This window comes from Argiope bruennichi, chromosome 6 (assembly GCF_947563725.1).
Source record: "Argiope bruennichi chromosome 6, qqArgBrue1.1, whole genome shotgun sequence".
Classification (NCBI taxonomy): Eukaryota; Metazoa; Arthropoda; class Arachnida; order Araneae; family Araneidae; genus Argiope; species Argiope bruennichi.
This window is the reverse complement of record NC_079156.1, coordinates 130,523,334-130,537,798: the sequence shown is the minus strand read 5'-3', so window position 1 is coordinate 130,537,798 and position 14,465 is coordinate 130,523,334. Positions and strand designations below refer to the sequence as shown.

Below are 14,465 nucleotides of genomic sequence, written 5' to 3'. Positions count from 1 at the left end.
CACTCATCGTTATTGCTATAATTAAGAGTGAATTTTTGAAAATAATAAAATAAACCCAGAAAAATCAAGCTTAAAATATTACAATGCTATGATTTTCGGACTAGAGGTTCCGATCTTCTTAAACCTTCTTTTTCTTTTACGTGAGTGGCAACGTGCAGAAAAATATAAATATTGTTTTCATTTCTCGTGTATGGCAACATGCTTACTAAAAAACGATAAATATGGCTCCATATTGTTTATTTTTACAAAATAGTAAATAAAAGAGAATATGGAAATTTTTTACAGAAAAATGACACCATATGTGTTTAAAATTAAATTTCATTATGCTTAAAATTAATTGCACTTAAGTGTATAACATATGAAAAATTTTCCGCTATGCTATGTCACTACATAGATAGTATTCCTAAAAAGAATATGCGTTAAAATTGATTTTCAGTCCTAATAATAAATATTGAAAAATGTTAAATCATGAGTTTCTAAATATCGAATTAAACAGATAAGAAATAAAACCGATGAGGGAAGATTTACAGTTAAAGTATAAGAAAGAAACAAATGACAATATTAATTTTTTTGTTTGGTTGTTTGTTTCGATGTCTTACAATGAATTAGGTTATTTTTTAGATCTTTAGAGATCAGATAAATTTAACATAATTCAAATGATGATAATGAAAAAATTTTGTAACATGTTTATAAAATTACCGATGTTTTGCTATTTAATTCAAAGCTTCTTTTCATGTCCATAACTTAAAACAATACTAGGATCTCAAAAAATTTTACATTGCTTCCATTTAAAAAAAAAAGTTTATATATTTCCCTATATTTTCTCCAAAAACATGTAATATAAAGGTACCTTAAATTTAAATATTCTGTTAAAACCTGGTGATAGCTACAACAGAGTGTCTATTCAAAAAATGTTCTATTTAATGAAATTTTCTATGAACGACATTTGTATGTTGTTTACCTTCCATACTATGAAAGACAGTTCCTATGTTCGAAGCTTTTCAACTGCTCAATTCTTTTTATTTTTTGCAAATTTTTGTTTTCTTCATATATCAAATTTCACTCCTCCCTCTCGAAAGAACAATCAGTTTGGTGCTTGAAAAAGTGACATCAACTGAAAAACATGTTAGCTGTTGATAAAAGTAAAAGCCGTCTGATTTTTTCTGTTATAATTATGACAGATGAGTTATGATTTCTGAAATAATTGCGATTACAGAATATCCTACAAAGAATGGCATATTTCTAAGTATTACGAAATGTAGTAAAGACATTACGTGAGTGATGAAGACAATGTTGATGAGGTTATTAAAAAAAACTTTCTCAATAGGAAATGTTAATAGCATTTGCTGAAATACGAAAGCATTACAGATTAAAGAAAATGTTACAGATAATGCCTTTCAATATTTTAAGAGGCATCACCTTTGAAAACACTTTTTAATAAGCATGTACAAAACAGGTTTATAAGTTATTTACAGTTTAGATTATGTGTTAAAGTCAATAAATAGGATAGATAAATTTCAGTCCTTATTTTTTTTCAAATTTCTATGACTTAACAAATAGCACTCTCACCGGATGAATGTCGATGAAATAAAAAGGAATGCACTGATATAAATTAAAATAAAATTATATAAGAAAACAAAATAAAATCAAAAATAATATTCATTTTGCAAGATTATATTTTATTCGTGACAATGGTATTGCGAGCTGAATTGCAGACGATAAAAATCGAAACAACAAAAAGAAAAAGAAAACAAGTTTTAAAAAAAAGAGACAAAAATTGGAAAGTTTACAGCAAACGATCTCATTAAAATTTAAACGAAATAAAAATAATTTTCATGAGTCTTGGAGTCTTTACTACTCATCTGGCAACTTGTCAAGTCAGCGAAAATGTAAACATTCTGCTCATAGATTCGGGAATAAAATATTTGGACTCACCTTGAAAACAATATCAATGGAAAGAGGGGTTTTGATCATTCTTATTTTAAACTAGGAAAAAAGTTTGTGCCATTATCTCACAAAAACCCTTGAAAAAAAATATAAGAATATTGAAGGCGGGCATTTTAAATTTAGTTCTTAAAATATTTGGAGAAATATATTAAAAAATTCTCAAAGTATAGAAGAGGTTTAAAGAACAAACTTCATTAGAACAATAATTGTTTGTCCTATTCGATTATGCAGCTGTTTTTCTTTCTTTTGTTTTCATTTCTAAGATGATCAGAAACGATACTATAGACAATTACGTGCGAAAAAATCTCCCCAAACAAAGCAAAATATTAAATAAAAAATTCCATATTAAGTGTTTGAATCTTGGTTTATAGTAGCTTTGAATTCCCATTATTATTGAGATTTCAGACAGTCAATTTTTATAGATTAGTCTGAATATATCAGACACAAATTCTTTCATTTATTTCTATAAGTTTTGAAATTAGTGTTCGGCGAATTTTCGTTAAAACAAAATTTTAAAGTAAAGCAACAGGATTTCGTTAGATAGAAAAGACTTATTTTAAATCAAATTTCTTATTATTTATAATTAGTTGCCTTCGGCAACCAGCTGATTCGCCATAGACATTGGTTATATTTAATTTCACTTAAACTGGTTAGATAAAACTTCAGGATACCAGAAAACTATCAGATGTTAAAGCTGTGTTATTTTTATAGTCTTTATTATGTTCTGCTCATTGTACATACGAAATTTTCTAATGGTGGCAGTTCGATGACGTCACAGCACTATTATGTCCAGTTTATCTCTTTCTTTAGCGAAATCGTAACTTCACTTTTTTTTTTATTCGTCCCGTAAACTACAAGGACATTAAACGGGGTCCTTCTTTAATTTTCATCAACGGAAGAAAATCATGCCATCAAATATTTGATGGAACAATGAAAACGATTTCACTTCATGTAAATATTGTTGCTACATATACTTAAAATTATGTTTAAAAGTTAATTAAATATAAACTATTGAATTTTACTGCAACTAAATTGACATCATTGTAAAGAATGGGGTGGGGGTGGGGGCTAGAAAATATTTTTTGGACTCTAGAAGTTGTAATCAAGCGCCAAAATCAACAAATGTGAGAGAACATGGATTAGCAGTTCAGAGAATGCCAGTGCTGCGGAACATTAGCGCCGAAATTCGATTGCCACTCCAAGCGAGGGGTCGGCGGAGCATGGAGAGGGATGCATCGTCTGCGAAAACGGATCGATGGGGGATACCCCAAGAGGAACGTTCGCCGCAGCAGACTGCAATAAAGAGAAAGGATTGCGTCATCAACGCTCAAAAAAATGTTTTTTATAACGAATTCGTTCTTTAAAAATCAATAAAAATTATGAAATAACCTTTCTTTAATATTTGGGATTAGTTTTTTTTTTCTTTTTTTTTTTTTTGACATCGAGTAATTAGAATAAAGAATCATTGTTCAGAGCTCTGTAGAGCAAACATTCATGACTATCAGAGCGTCACATCCCAGCGGTACGCATTTCAGTGCATTGGGAAACAAATGACGCAATACAGATCTAAAAATGAACGATTCCTAGTATAAAATGATGTCATCATTGTCATACAATTCTAGAAAAGTACAGGGTGTTTCAAAAGGTCATTTACAAATTTAACGCGCTCCCATGCCAAGTCATGACGTATACTTGTGTATGTCGTTTTGTGTCCAAAATTAAAATCACGTGGTGCTACAGCAGCAAGACTAGTAAGAAAAAAAAGGAAACGAATAACGGTAAAAGCGACTTTATTAACGAAATCTAAATTATGTATACGAAGGAAATTTTCAGAAGACGTTCAGATTTCCTTCTGTGAGCTGCCATGTGGTCTTCACAATTTTGGACTCACTCAAACTGGAAAGTTGTTATACGGATATCTAATACCACTTCTACGATATTCAATATTACCATAAGGATCTACGATATGCATCATAAGAATAAGATCTGTTGATCTTCAATAACTCCTTAAAAACGCCTTAAAACAGACACAAGTTGCATTTCTGGACACAACTTCCTGTGTATAACTTAACTGTCAGAGCCTGACAGCATGTAAAGTTTGTAAAGGGACACCCTGAATATTTACAATGGATTGTGAGTAATATACGATTTCTATATCTGTCAAGGATAATCGTTAACATCCAAAAGTTAGCTTGTAAATATATTTAAGTTAAAATGCACTTGAAGATTGAAAGATGGTTATTTACATCGAATATTTTCGTTTTCCTCGGCATTTTGTTCTTTCCATTTTTCGAATCTGTTTCTTATGAATGACTTATCACCGAAATCTGACGTTCGTATGTGTGCAACCACTAATTGCTTTTTATAGTCTCCAAGAGTTGGGTTACCATTCAGATTCAAAGCAATACCTAGCCTATTTCAGAAATCAGGTTTTCTTTCTGATTTAGAACATTATGGGTGACTATGACAATATCTAAACCTGGACTCTAACTTCTGAACCATACCAGTGAAAGAGAACTTGACCAGAACCAAATTTAATGAACATATTTGAAAATGGAATCCCCCCCCCTCCCTCCCGTTCCAAATAGACCTCACAACTAGATCACCGCAACCTGTGCTCAAGAGGGGAATTTTAATTTTTAATCGACCATTGCATAGCTTTTGCATAAACCGGATTGATCTTATTTCAAATTATAAAATCATATTAAATCAAATAACACTATTAAAACTTTTTAATTTAACTAACAAAATATTTCTTAAACTACTCTATAGAGTTACCCAAGAATAAATCAATAAAGAGTTAATGTTTTATTCATTTATTTACTTACAGCAGTGGTTCTTAACCTTTTTAAGCCGCTACCCAAATTTGAGAAATATGTTCATGTCGCGACCCAAAAAAAGTCAACATTTTTTCATTGCTTTATTTTAGATCGTATTTTTAAAAAATCTTCAATCCTACGATGATGATTTTTTTTAACTTACAAATTTTTTATTTATTTTTTTAATAATAAAGATAAACAAAAGTACTTTTCGATCCAAGGAAAATTTAATTAATAATCAAGTGCTTTTAATAATTTTTACTGACCAAATTAAAATATATTTATAACTTTTTGAAAATAATTGACATTTTAACTTATTCCTAAAACAAAGAAATATCAATGCATATGTTAAGTCTTTTAAATTTTAAATGCAAGTCATACAGTTTTAATGAGAACCTTGTACTTGAATACATTTTCAAAGATCTTCAAACCTCGGTTGAATGCTTGTCAAGGAGCACCTTATATCTATTTCAGGATTTAACTTGTTCCAGTAATTGTTTTTGATTACACACAGAGCCGAAAAACCAGCCTCACACATATATGTTGTTGCAAAGGGCAATAATACTTTTAGGGCTTCTTTAACAATTATTGGCTTTTCGGTTTTTAATTTTAACCAGAAAGCACTTTGTATTTCTATTAATTGTTCTTGAAATTGATTAATATTAACAAATTCCTCATGCAAATCACTTACATCAAAATGAAATGGCATTCAAATATTTGGAACGCTTCTCTTGTACGCCCTCGCCAGCTTTGTTCCATTTAGTTCTCACCGTTATTATCATCACACGTACTTTTTTTGCTCTCGCTTTTTTAATCAGCTGATATTTTTTGATCTTGTTAATCACATTCATTTTCGATTGTTGATATTTATTCAAGTCGTCATTTCTAAAATGTCTGAAATTTGGTGTATTACTAACTTTTTTGGTTTGACTCAGCGCGACCCAAGAAATATGCTTCGCGACCCAATTTTGGGTCGCGACCCATAGGTTAAGAACCGCTGACTTACAGGTTTACACAAACGTGAATGAAGTTATTGCGCATGCGCTGTTCAAATATTATTCAAACAATCGTAATATCGAGCTGTTAGATTCATTCTTGCCTTTCATATAAAGCATCTGGTAGAAACCCTAAGTAATCCTAAGCGTTGAAAGAATATATTTGGTAAATAAATATCATAGATTTTACTTTTATCGAAAAATGATACCTTTTTATGAGATTCGAATTCATCAAATAGCAATACGATTTTATTTACTTTTTTCTAAAGAATTTCAATAAACTGTTAAATTATAGAATGTTTTTATTTCTTTTTCTCTTCATACAGCTTATAAATAAAAATAGCTTAAAACATTATTATGTTAAAAAAGATTCCATTGTTTTTAAATGCTTTGCAGTCTATTAATTATTAATAGACTGCAAAATCTAATATTTATTTTTGTTTAGCAGAACGAGAGTTGTTAAAATATTCAAACTGATTATATTCACAACCTGATTATTTTGTGACACGCTGCAGCATAAAGAAAATGCATTGTTATGAAATTATGTTTAAAAGTTAAGTTTAGAAAAATCTCTTGATATTAAAGAAAAATCGCATGGAAATAAAATTTGTCATATTGAAAAGATAATTTCTTTAAGGTTTATAATGAAACAATTTTTTTCTTGCCTTGCTATAATATGTTATGAAGTTTTTGTGAAAACTGATAACATTTCAATTAATTATAAATAAATTTAAAACATAGTTCAAATTTTTAAAAATATTTTCTTAGTAAGCAGCTATTACCTAACTAGTAACTAAGTGTCATATTTGGTAGCAATAGATACAATGGTAGAACATCTTGAAATATTTTTGCATTTTATAATTTGCAGTTATTCTATCGATATATCAAAAAAATGCCGAAGATTTTATAGCAAGAATGAAAAAGAAATTTCATTGTAATTTGCCATTTGATTAGCTTATAAAGCATTGCATACTTCCTAATAAATTTATATTATTGAAAACAAATAAAACAGTTTCTAATAACATGTAAAAATCTCATTGTTTTCTTTTTGATCACTACACGTTAGAGAATATAAAAAGGCAATGACTTCATATCATAATTTATTACCTTATGCAGTTAGATGATATGTGCTGTTTATCATGTGACTAAAACATCAAGTGAATTAATTTTTATTCCATAGAAATAGATCAATTTCTATAGAAGGAAAAAAGAAGTGTCAGTGGACAATGTATAAAAATTTATGATTTATAGATTTGTTAAATTAGTTCAAATAAATTTTGAAAATAAAACTTTAATCTCAGTTACATAATTTTTAATTTATTCAACATTTTCATGGAACTAATCTATTTTATATGTTGAATAAGCTTAGTTTGCTATAATTGCTTATCGAAAAGATTATGCAGTTACATTCCAGAGCAAAATCCTGGGCATTATGCCTTGTAAAGGTCCTGGTCAGGACTGCATTATGTCTTGTATAGACCCTAGATAATTAAAATCTCACTCCCACCTTTCCCTTATCAAAATTCAAAATCAAATCTTTTTTATTGATTTTAATCTTATTCTTATGTAAACGATTTTAAGAAACAAAGTATCAAACTAAAGTAAAATATCATATAATTGTGAGTAGCGTCTAAGGAATTGGTTTGAATATCTTGCATACCAAAAATTTTTTTAATTTAAATTTAATTAAAATTAATTTTAATTTAATTTTACATAAAATTTTATAAAATTTTTTAGCGCAATCTAAATGTTTAAATATAATTTTTTGTAACGTTTATGGAATTATACGCTACTTAGTTAATTATAAGAAGACAAAGGCGTTCGGCATAAAAATTTAAAAACATAAAAAATGATCAAAACATTATGTTCTGAAATTTATACGATACTTAATTTTAATTTTAATAAATTCTAGCCCATGGTTCTTGAAAATCAAATAAGAAACAAAAAATTACAATTAAAACACAAAATTAAATTAGACATTTGCCTCTTTGATTCACATCTCATAGATCTTTAATAAAATATTCTCCATTACAAATTATTATCAAATATCGTAATCCACTAAATTTATTCGGTTTTAAATAATTAGAAAAAAATCGTTTGCAGAGTTTTTTTTAAATAGAAAAATCGGTAAATACTTATTAAGACAAGTAAATCGGTTGAATCTGGCATTCTGATTTCATTATTCTGGAGTTTTGACGACAATACAGGATTATCAATGTCGAGTTTATGTCTGCTATCCATCCTATATTTAAATGAAGAATTACCTTCTAGTTGATAAAACGTATTTTAAGAATATTTTATTTCATAACTTTATCCATTATATCTTCTTGTTCCCAAAAATGAAAAGAATGCTCCATTTTTGGTGGAGATTTAACCATCCCTATTTTACTTGATATTTAGCTTGATGATTGTAAATTCACATTTAATTCAATATTTTAAAGCTTCACTCTTACATGGTAGGACTAAAACTTGCAGAATTTTCCTTAGTGAAATAAAATTCTATAACTATTTGCACTTAAATATTTTGTGCTTTCCTTCATTAAAAACGTTACTTTCGTATACCCTTTCTGATATGATGCGTACTAACAGGAGTATACGCACCACAAATTATGAACTTATAATTAGAGGGATAACGGATACAGTTAAATTAAATTAAATATAGTATTGGTTCAAACTGCTGCAATATTTTCATACATATCAGAATTTTGCCTGGCAACGCACTAAAACCAACTACGGAGTGAAAGGCCCATCTCTTCTTATTTCCTGGAATTTACTTGTCGCTTTCACAGTCGAGCTGTTTTAGGGCGAAAAATCGTTACATAAAAAAAAATACGGAATCCTCCGCTTCGGGGAAAAGATCTTCCGCAGATTAAGACAGACATATATTTTTTTTAATACATTGAGTTGCTAAAACAAACTTGTGGTCGATCACTCGTGCAGGAATATTGGATATCGGCTAGAATAACTTGATTAAACATTCCAGTAAAAAAACCGCAACGGATCTCGAAAGGAGTTCAGTGAACAAATATATGATATCGTTTAACAGCAGTTAGATTAGTATTCTATTTGGCAGTATTGCTATTGGAAATGGCAGTTTCTTATATATAAAACACAGAGAGGAAAATAATAGTAATTGTCAAACATTCCATCACAATAATTTGTCAAATCTACACGTTTTAAACATCCTTGTGCGAAAAAATGCATTTCTGAAATTATAAATACTTGTTAGTGAACATAAAAATTGAGAGAGCAAACGGACTGAAATTTGATACTCTATCTTGAGAAAGTAACAACAAATTTCTGTTCAATTTTGAACGAAATTTGCCTCTTCATTAGCATGAATACGATAAGTAAACAAATAGTAATCTAGACAAACAAAGTATGGTATATAATGTTATCACTAGAATTCTAGATTCATATCAAATTTTGAACCCAATTTGCCAAAACATAGCCTGTCTGTATGTCTGCCCCTGCTCAAGTGAGCACGCTAATTCAAAAACGTTACAAAATAATTGGATGAAATGCATCACTTGGTATAGATTCACAACGGAATTATAGGTCAGTGTCAAATTTTGGACAAAATTTATCGGGGGGAAATCTGACAGTCTGTCCGACCGTGTACAAGGTAGCTAGTAATAAACTCAACAATGCAACACTACGCTTAGATGTCATTTGACAAAAGAATTTAGTGCTAGAGCTGTAGATGTTAAGCAAATTTTGTACAAAATTTAACGAATTACTAGAAGCTGAAACTAGGCCTAAAACGTTCCATATTGTGGAAGCATACGTGGAAGCCAAAGGGAGACCCTTCCAGATAATTCTTAAAAAATTTGCTTTAACTTGTTCTATTTTAAAATAATTAGATTTATTTTTAAATAATTAATTTACTGATTATGAATAATTAAATTCATCATAGGAATTTAAAAAATTTTTCTTCACGATTATTTTAAAAATTCAAATGTAATGTCAATCAAGTCAATTGTATTTAGTAGTCAACCTTCAGGGAAACAAATAAAGGCTTACGGAGAACTACACAATTATGAAAACTCTTGTTTGTTTGTTTCTTATGGCACTTGCCACTGACAAGCCCACTGTTACGAAGACAGCGATTTAAGCCTGAGGGGGAACGTCTCTTATTTTTTATAGCAGCGCCAACTAGGGCCAAGAGTACGACTTTGCCACTCACGCATCACTCATTCGCTTGCACAACCCCTTTTTACAGGAGGGCACATTCACACATAGAACAACAGAAGAACAACCATGCCCAAACCGGGACTCGAACCCGGGACACCCAGATGACGGGGAAGACGCGCTACCCCTATGCCAGGACGCCGGCATGAAAACTCTTACATCTGGTTATCAGAAAAATGCTGTGGTTAAGTAGAATTTTTAAATCACAGCATGATTAATAAAAAAACGAATTTAAATTTATATATTGCTGAAAATAAGCATTTGCTAAAAGAATTTTGTAAAACAAAGTTACATAAAAAAAGTAATAATCCTGAAGAAATTAAAGAAAACAGTAAACGATAAAACTTGATTGCTCTAGATCTAAATAATTTGTCTCAAACTGATGCGGGTATATATTCTTCGGCGTAATCCCGATAGAAATTTGTGTGTTAAAAATGTGAAAGACAGTGAGAGTTAGCTAATTATAGTACCTTTAAAATGATGATCGAATTATGTACAACGCAGCACTTTTCTAAGTTGAAACTCTGAAAAGTTTAGATGAAATTAAGTTGTTCAGATTTGTAACGGAAGTTCCAAGTGTATGCGTCTCCTAATAAATGGCGAGAAATTTTATGAGAAATGATCTAAAATGGAATGCAGCCATTAAAAAAAGAGTAGTTGAATCCTCAACAGAAAATTATGACAAATATTCATTGCGTATCATAACTAATTTTAGAAAAAATTGGTCGAAACATTTTCCATGGTTTTTAAATTGGTTTAATGTTTAAGTCGCTATGAAAGGTCCAGTATTTGAAACGTTATAAAACATTCACAATTCTAATGAGTGCTTGATTTTTAAATATTTGAAATTTTCTTTATCCTTTAACAATTGTTAATTCTAAGATAGAGGAATATTAGAGTAAAGACGATATTGAAGTAGAGAGATCTGTAAGATAAAAAAGTTGTGGCTGATTGCTAACAACTCTTATTAACAATAAGTTGTCCCACTAAATATTATTGTTTGGGTTTCATTACTAAACTTCTTAATAAGGTTAGGCTTGATAATTAACTTCTTTCTATATTTTTTAGTTTATTATTCAATCTCAAATGCATTAAAATTTCATTTGATATTTTAAAAACATTGTCACGAACGCAAAATTAAATGTATGTACGTGAAAACCTGACAGACAACATTAACAGCACATCGATCATTTTCAATCATATTATTTTGATGCCGATGCTTTGCAGATTAAAAAAAAAACGTGCCTATTGTGTTGTATATGTCATATTCAATGGATTTGATTTTCATTTAAATTATAATATTGCCGAAAATGCTTTTAAAGATCATTTCTACATGATAAATATTAAGAGATTTCTAGTGTGCATAGATATCAATTTACTGCGTCATCTCAGAATTCTGTCAAGCTATCTCAATGAATCATAATTATCAAAATGCAGTAACAGTTTCGTGACTTTCTCTGTTGAAACTTCGATTTATTGCTCATCAATTTTGTTCTGCTCTTCTCATCAAGAATATCAATACTTAGATTTGGCATTTTTGGCGAGTTTCATACCTCACAGTAAATGAAAATTCGCCAGTTTGGCGAACACAGCATGGAAACAAAAATATCGTTTGCAGATGAAATATCCACCATTCTATTTCTTTTTTTCGGTACAATCAGTAAAAATCTACATCTTTTACTTCGAAATAAAAGAAAAAAATTTGGTTAAAAGCGTCTGTAATATCTGATTTATTAGAAAGCTGTTATTTTTCGATCAATGTGCATTGATACCTTACACGAATCAATAAAAGTGCGCCAAAGCAAGCAGGACTAGAGTTGTCTCTACAGTTTTTCAGCAATTTAGAACATTCCACCAAAGTTCAAAGTTGCATTTCATGCCAGTTAAACAAATAAAAGAGGGAAAATGTTCTATAAATTGTTCCAACACTTCATGAGAAGAGAAAGGTTTCCCATTCCGGCATATTGGGGTGGAGCGGCTGGGGAGGGGGAGGCAGGGAGTTCGTGGATCGATGGAACAACGCTCACTTCCGGAAATTTCGCGACTCCTCCACGTTCTAAAAACACCGGCGCATCGTACACGCCACTGGAAAGGTCACAGATCTTTGCTCTCTCAATCAAAACAAAACTACAAATGTTACACAGATTCATTCTATCATCATCGTCCCGATTGCATCACTAACGGCAAGCCGCCAGCCATACACAGGTAGCATCAAGGGTTCATAATTCTAGGATACCGCTGGGAATACTAACAGAACTGATGCATATCAAAAACATGGCTAACAAGTTATCAAACTAACGGTTCGAATAATCATATTAATTAGTAATTGTTTTGTTTAAAACATGTAGGAGATATCAGAGGGGTCAAGAAATCTCACAAACGCCCTCTTTCGGAAAACTACAGGGGATCGCCATGGCTTTCGAGAAAGGTCAAACAACCAAAATCTTTCATATACATAGCTCTACACGAATAAATACATAATCTCTTTTGACAAAACTATATAAAAGTAGTTAAATTACCATCCACCATAAGTATGATCATAATTCAGATTAAATGGTAACAAGATATTAGATAAACGTGCAAGCATGTCGGTGATGTTTATATAAATTGAAGGAATTTATATCAATAGAAATCAATTTATATCAAATTCTTTGATTCTTCTGAAAATGTTTCGGAGTGCTTTAATATTGAACATAAGCAATTCGGAGCTGCATATGCTAAGTATACGATTAAAATGTTCTACACCGTAAATTAGAAGCTATTAACTCCCTCTATGTATCAGTCACTAACTCAGTCGATTGAGAAACAGTCAGCAACTCATCTATTGATATATATATTTATATTTATAGAAGAATTTAAATGAAATATCAGTTAAAAATCAAATCAAAGGTGAATATTAACGCTAATAATTGGGATTAAGTGAAATATTAACATACCGGCAACAAATCAACATAACTATAGTTTATATTCATCGATTCATCCAAATAGTTTTTATCAATAATTTTCTCTTTTAACCTATGTAATTTTTATAAGCACCTTGCATCCTCTTTTAACATTCTATATTCACAATATTACTCCATCTTTTACCGAAAATAAGAAACAAATTCGATCGCCATTGATTCTATCCTAACATGTACAGGCAGATCGATTGCTATCCAAATTTGCATTCAAATAATAAAACAAAGATATCGGAGCAGAATCATTGAAAGTGCTTTGTATTTATCTAACAGGTGTCAAGAAAACATTGAATACCGATATATTATCAACAGTAATATAATAAGCCGGATGACATGTCTCTCTGACAGAGCGGTGATATATCTCAACTTCGTTACATAATAGACATAGAAATGACCTACCTCCCCATCTCGGCCCTTGTTCGTTGAATTCCAGGGGTGGTGCCCAGGGGTCGTCGTCTTCGGGGAGCACCTTGGTGTCACCCTTTTGGTCGACGATAGCAGGCACGGAATCTTTCATGGCGCACTCGCTCGCATACGGTCTCGATAGCGAGTGAGGGAAAGCGAGACTCGGTCGGAGAGTTTCACCCGCCACCGCACATGCGCCGATCGGCACGCCGCTTTCCCGCCAATGCGTCTGCCTCTTCCTCTTCTTCATCCTCCGTGGAGAGGTTTTTACGCCTTCCAAAAAAACTCTAGTGAAATATCGTTTGCTCTTTCTCTCAAACAGCGTGATTTAACGAGGTTTCGCTAAACAGTCGCAACCGCGGAAGATGATTGCAGCAAAGGATTGTTGCTGGCAAAAAGAGTTAAAACTATAAAAAGTTTTTTTTTTTTTTTGAAACACAGCTGTTGGAAAGTTGTGAGTTGAAATTATAAACAGCAATGTTTGTATATCTGATCCAAGCAGAAATAGGTACAGAATGTAATTATATATATGGTTTGGCCTTCATCATTATAAACAATAAACTTTTTTTTTTCTGTTCACTTTAATTTAGGTAGTAGCGAAAAAAAGTTTTTAAAAAAGAATTCAAGATATAAAAATTGTTTTAAAGCACGTCATTGGAAAATCAAATACATCTATATATCTAATCTACAAAGTGATTAACAAAGAACAAGTTATATACATTATATTATACGTCATAATAAAAGCTGAAAGTTTTTGTTTTCATAGAAATGCAAACATTTTCACATAAATAACGATTGGTTTTGAAATACAACTGTTGATAATTTGTTCCTTTAAATAATTAATGGAATTTTAATACCTCACAAATAAAGATATAGACGCGGAAAAGGTTGTATTTAGTGAATTGGCTTAAATATATAATAAATATTTTCTTTTTCCTTTATGTTAAGACTGAAAAAATATAATCCAAAAAAAGTAGACATTTTACTTTAATGGAAATTATAAAAGTTTTTTTGAGGAAGATTAGGGAACATAAAAGCTATTTTGAAATGCTATTTTTGGAATATTGCTAGCTAAAACTACAAAAAAAGAAAAAAAATATTTGCACATCTAGCTTATAAAGTAATAGGCACATAATAAGTTTTATGTCTTA

At 30.5% G+C, this 14,465-nt stretch overlaps 1 protein-coding gene across 1 annotated transcript in view; it reads right to left on the bottom strand.

The window, feature by feature from the left end:
• Positions 1-13,494, bottom strand: part of LOC129971424 (sodium-dependent phosphate transport protein 2B-like) — a 69,400-nt gene extending 55,906 nt beyond the window's left edge. The window contains exon 1 of the mRNA XM_056085179.1: positions 13,309-13,494. Coding sequence (XP_055941154.1) covers positions 13,309-13,426 — 118 coding nt within the window. The 5' untranslated portion in view covers positions 13,427-13,494. The remainder of the gene's footprint in view (positions 1-13,308) is intronic.
• Between the last annotated feature and the right edge of the window lie 971 nt (positions 13,495-14,465).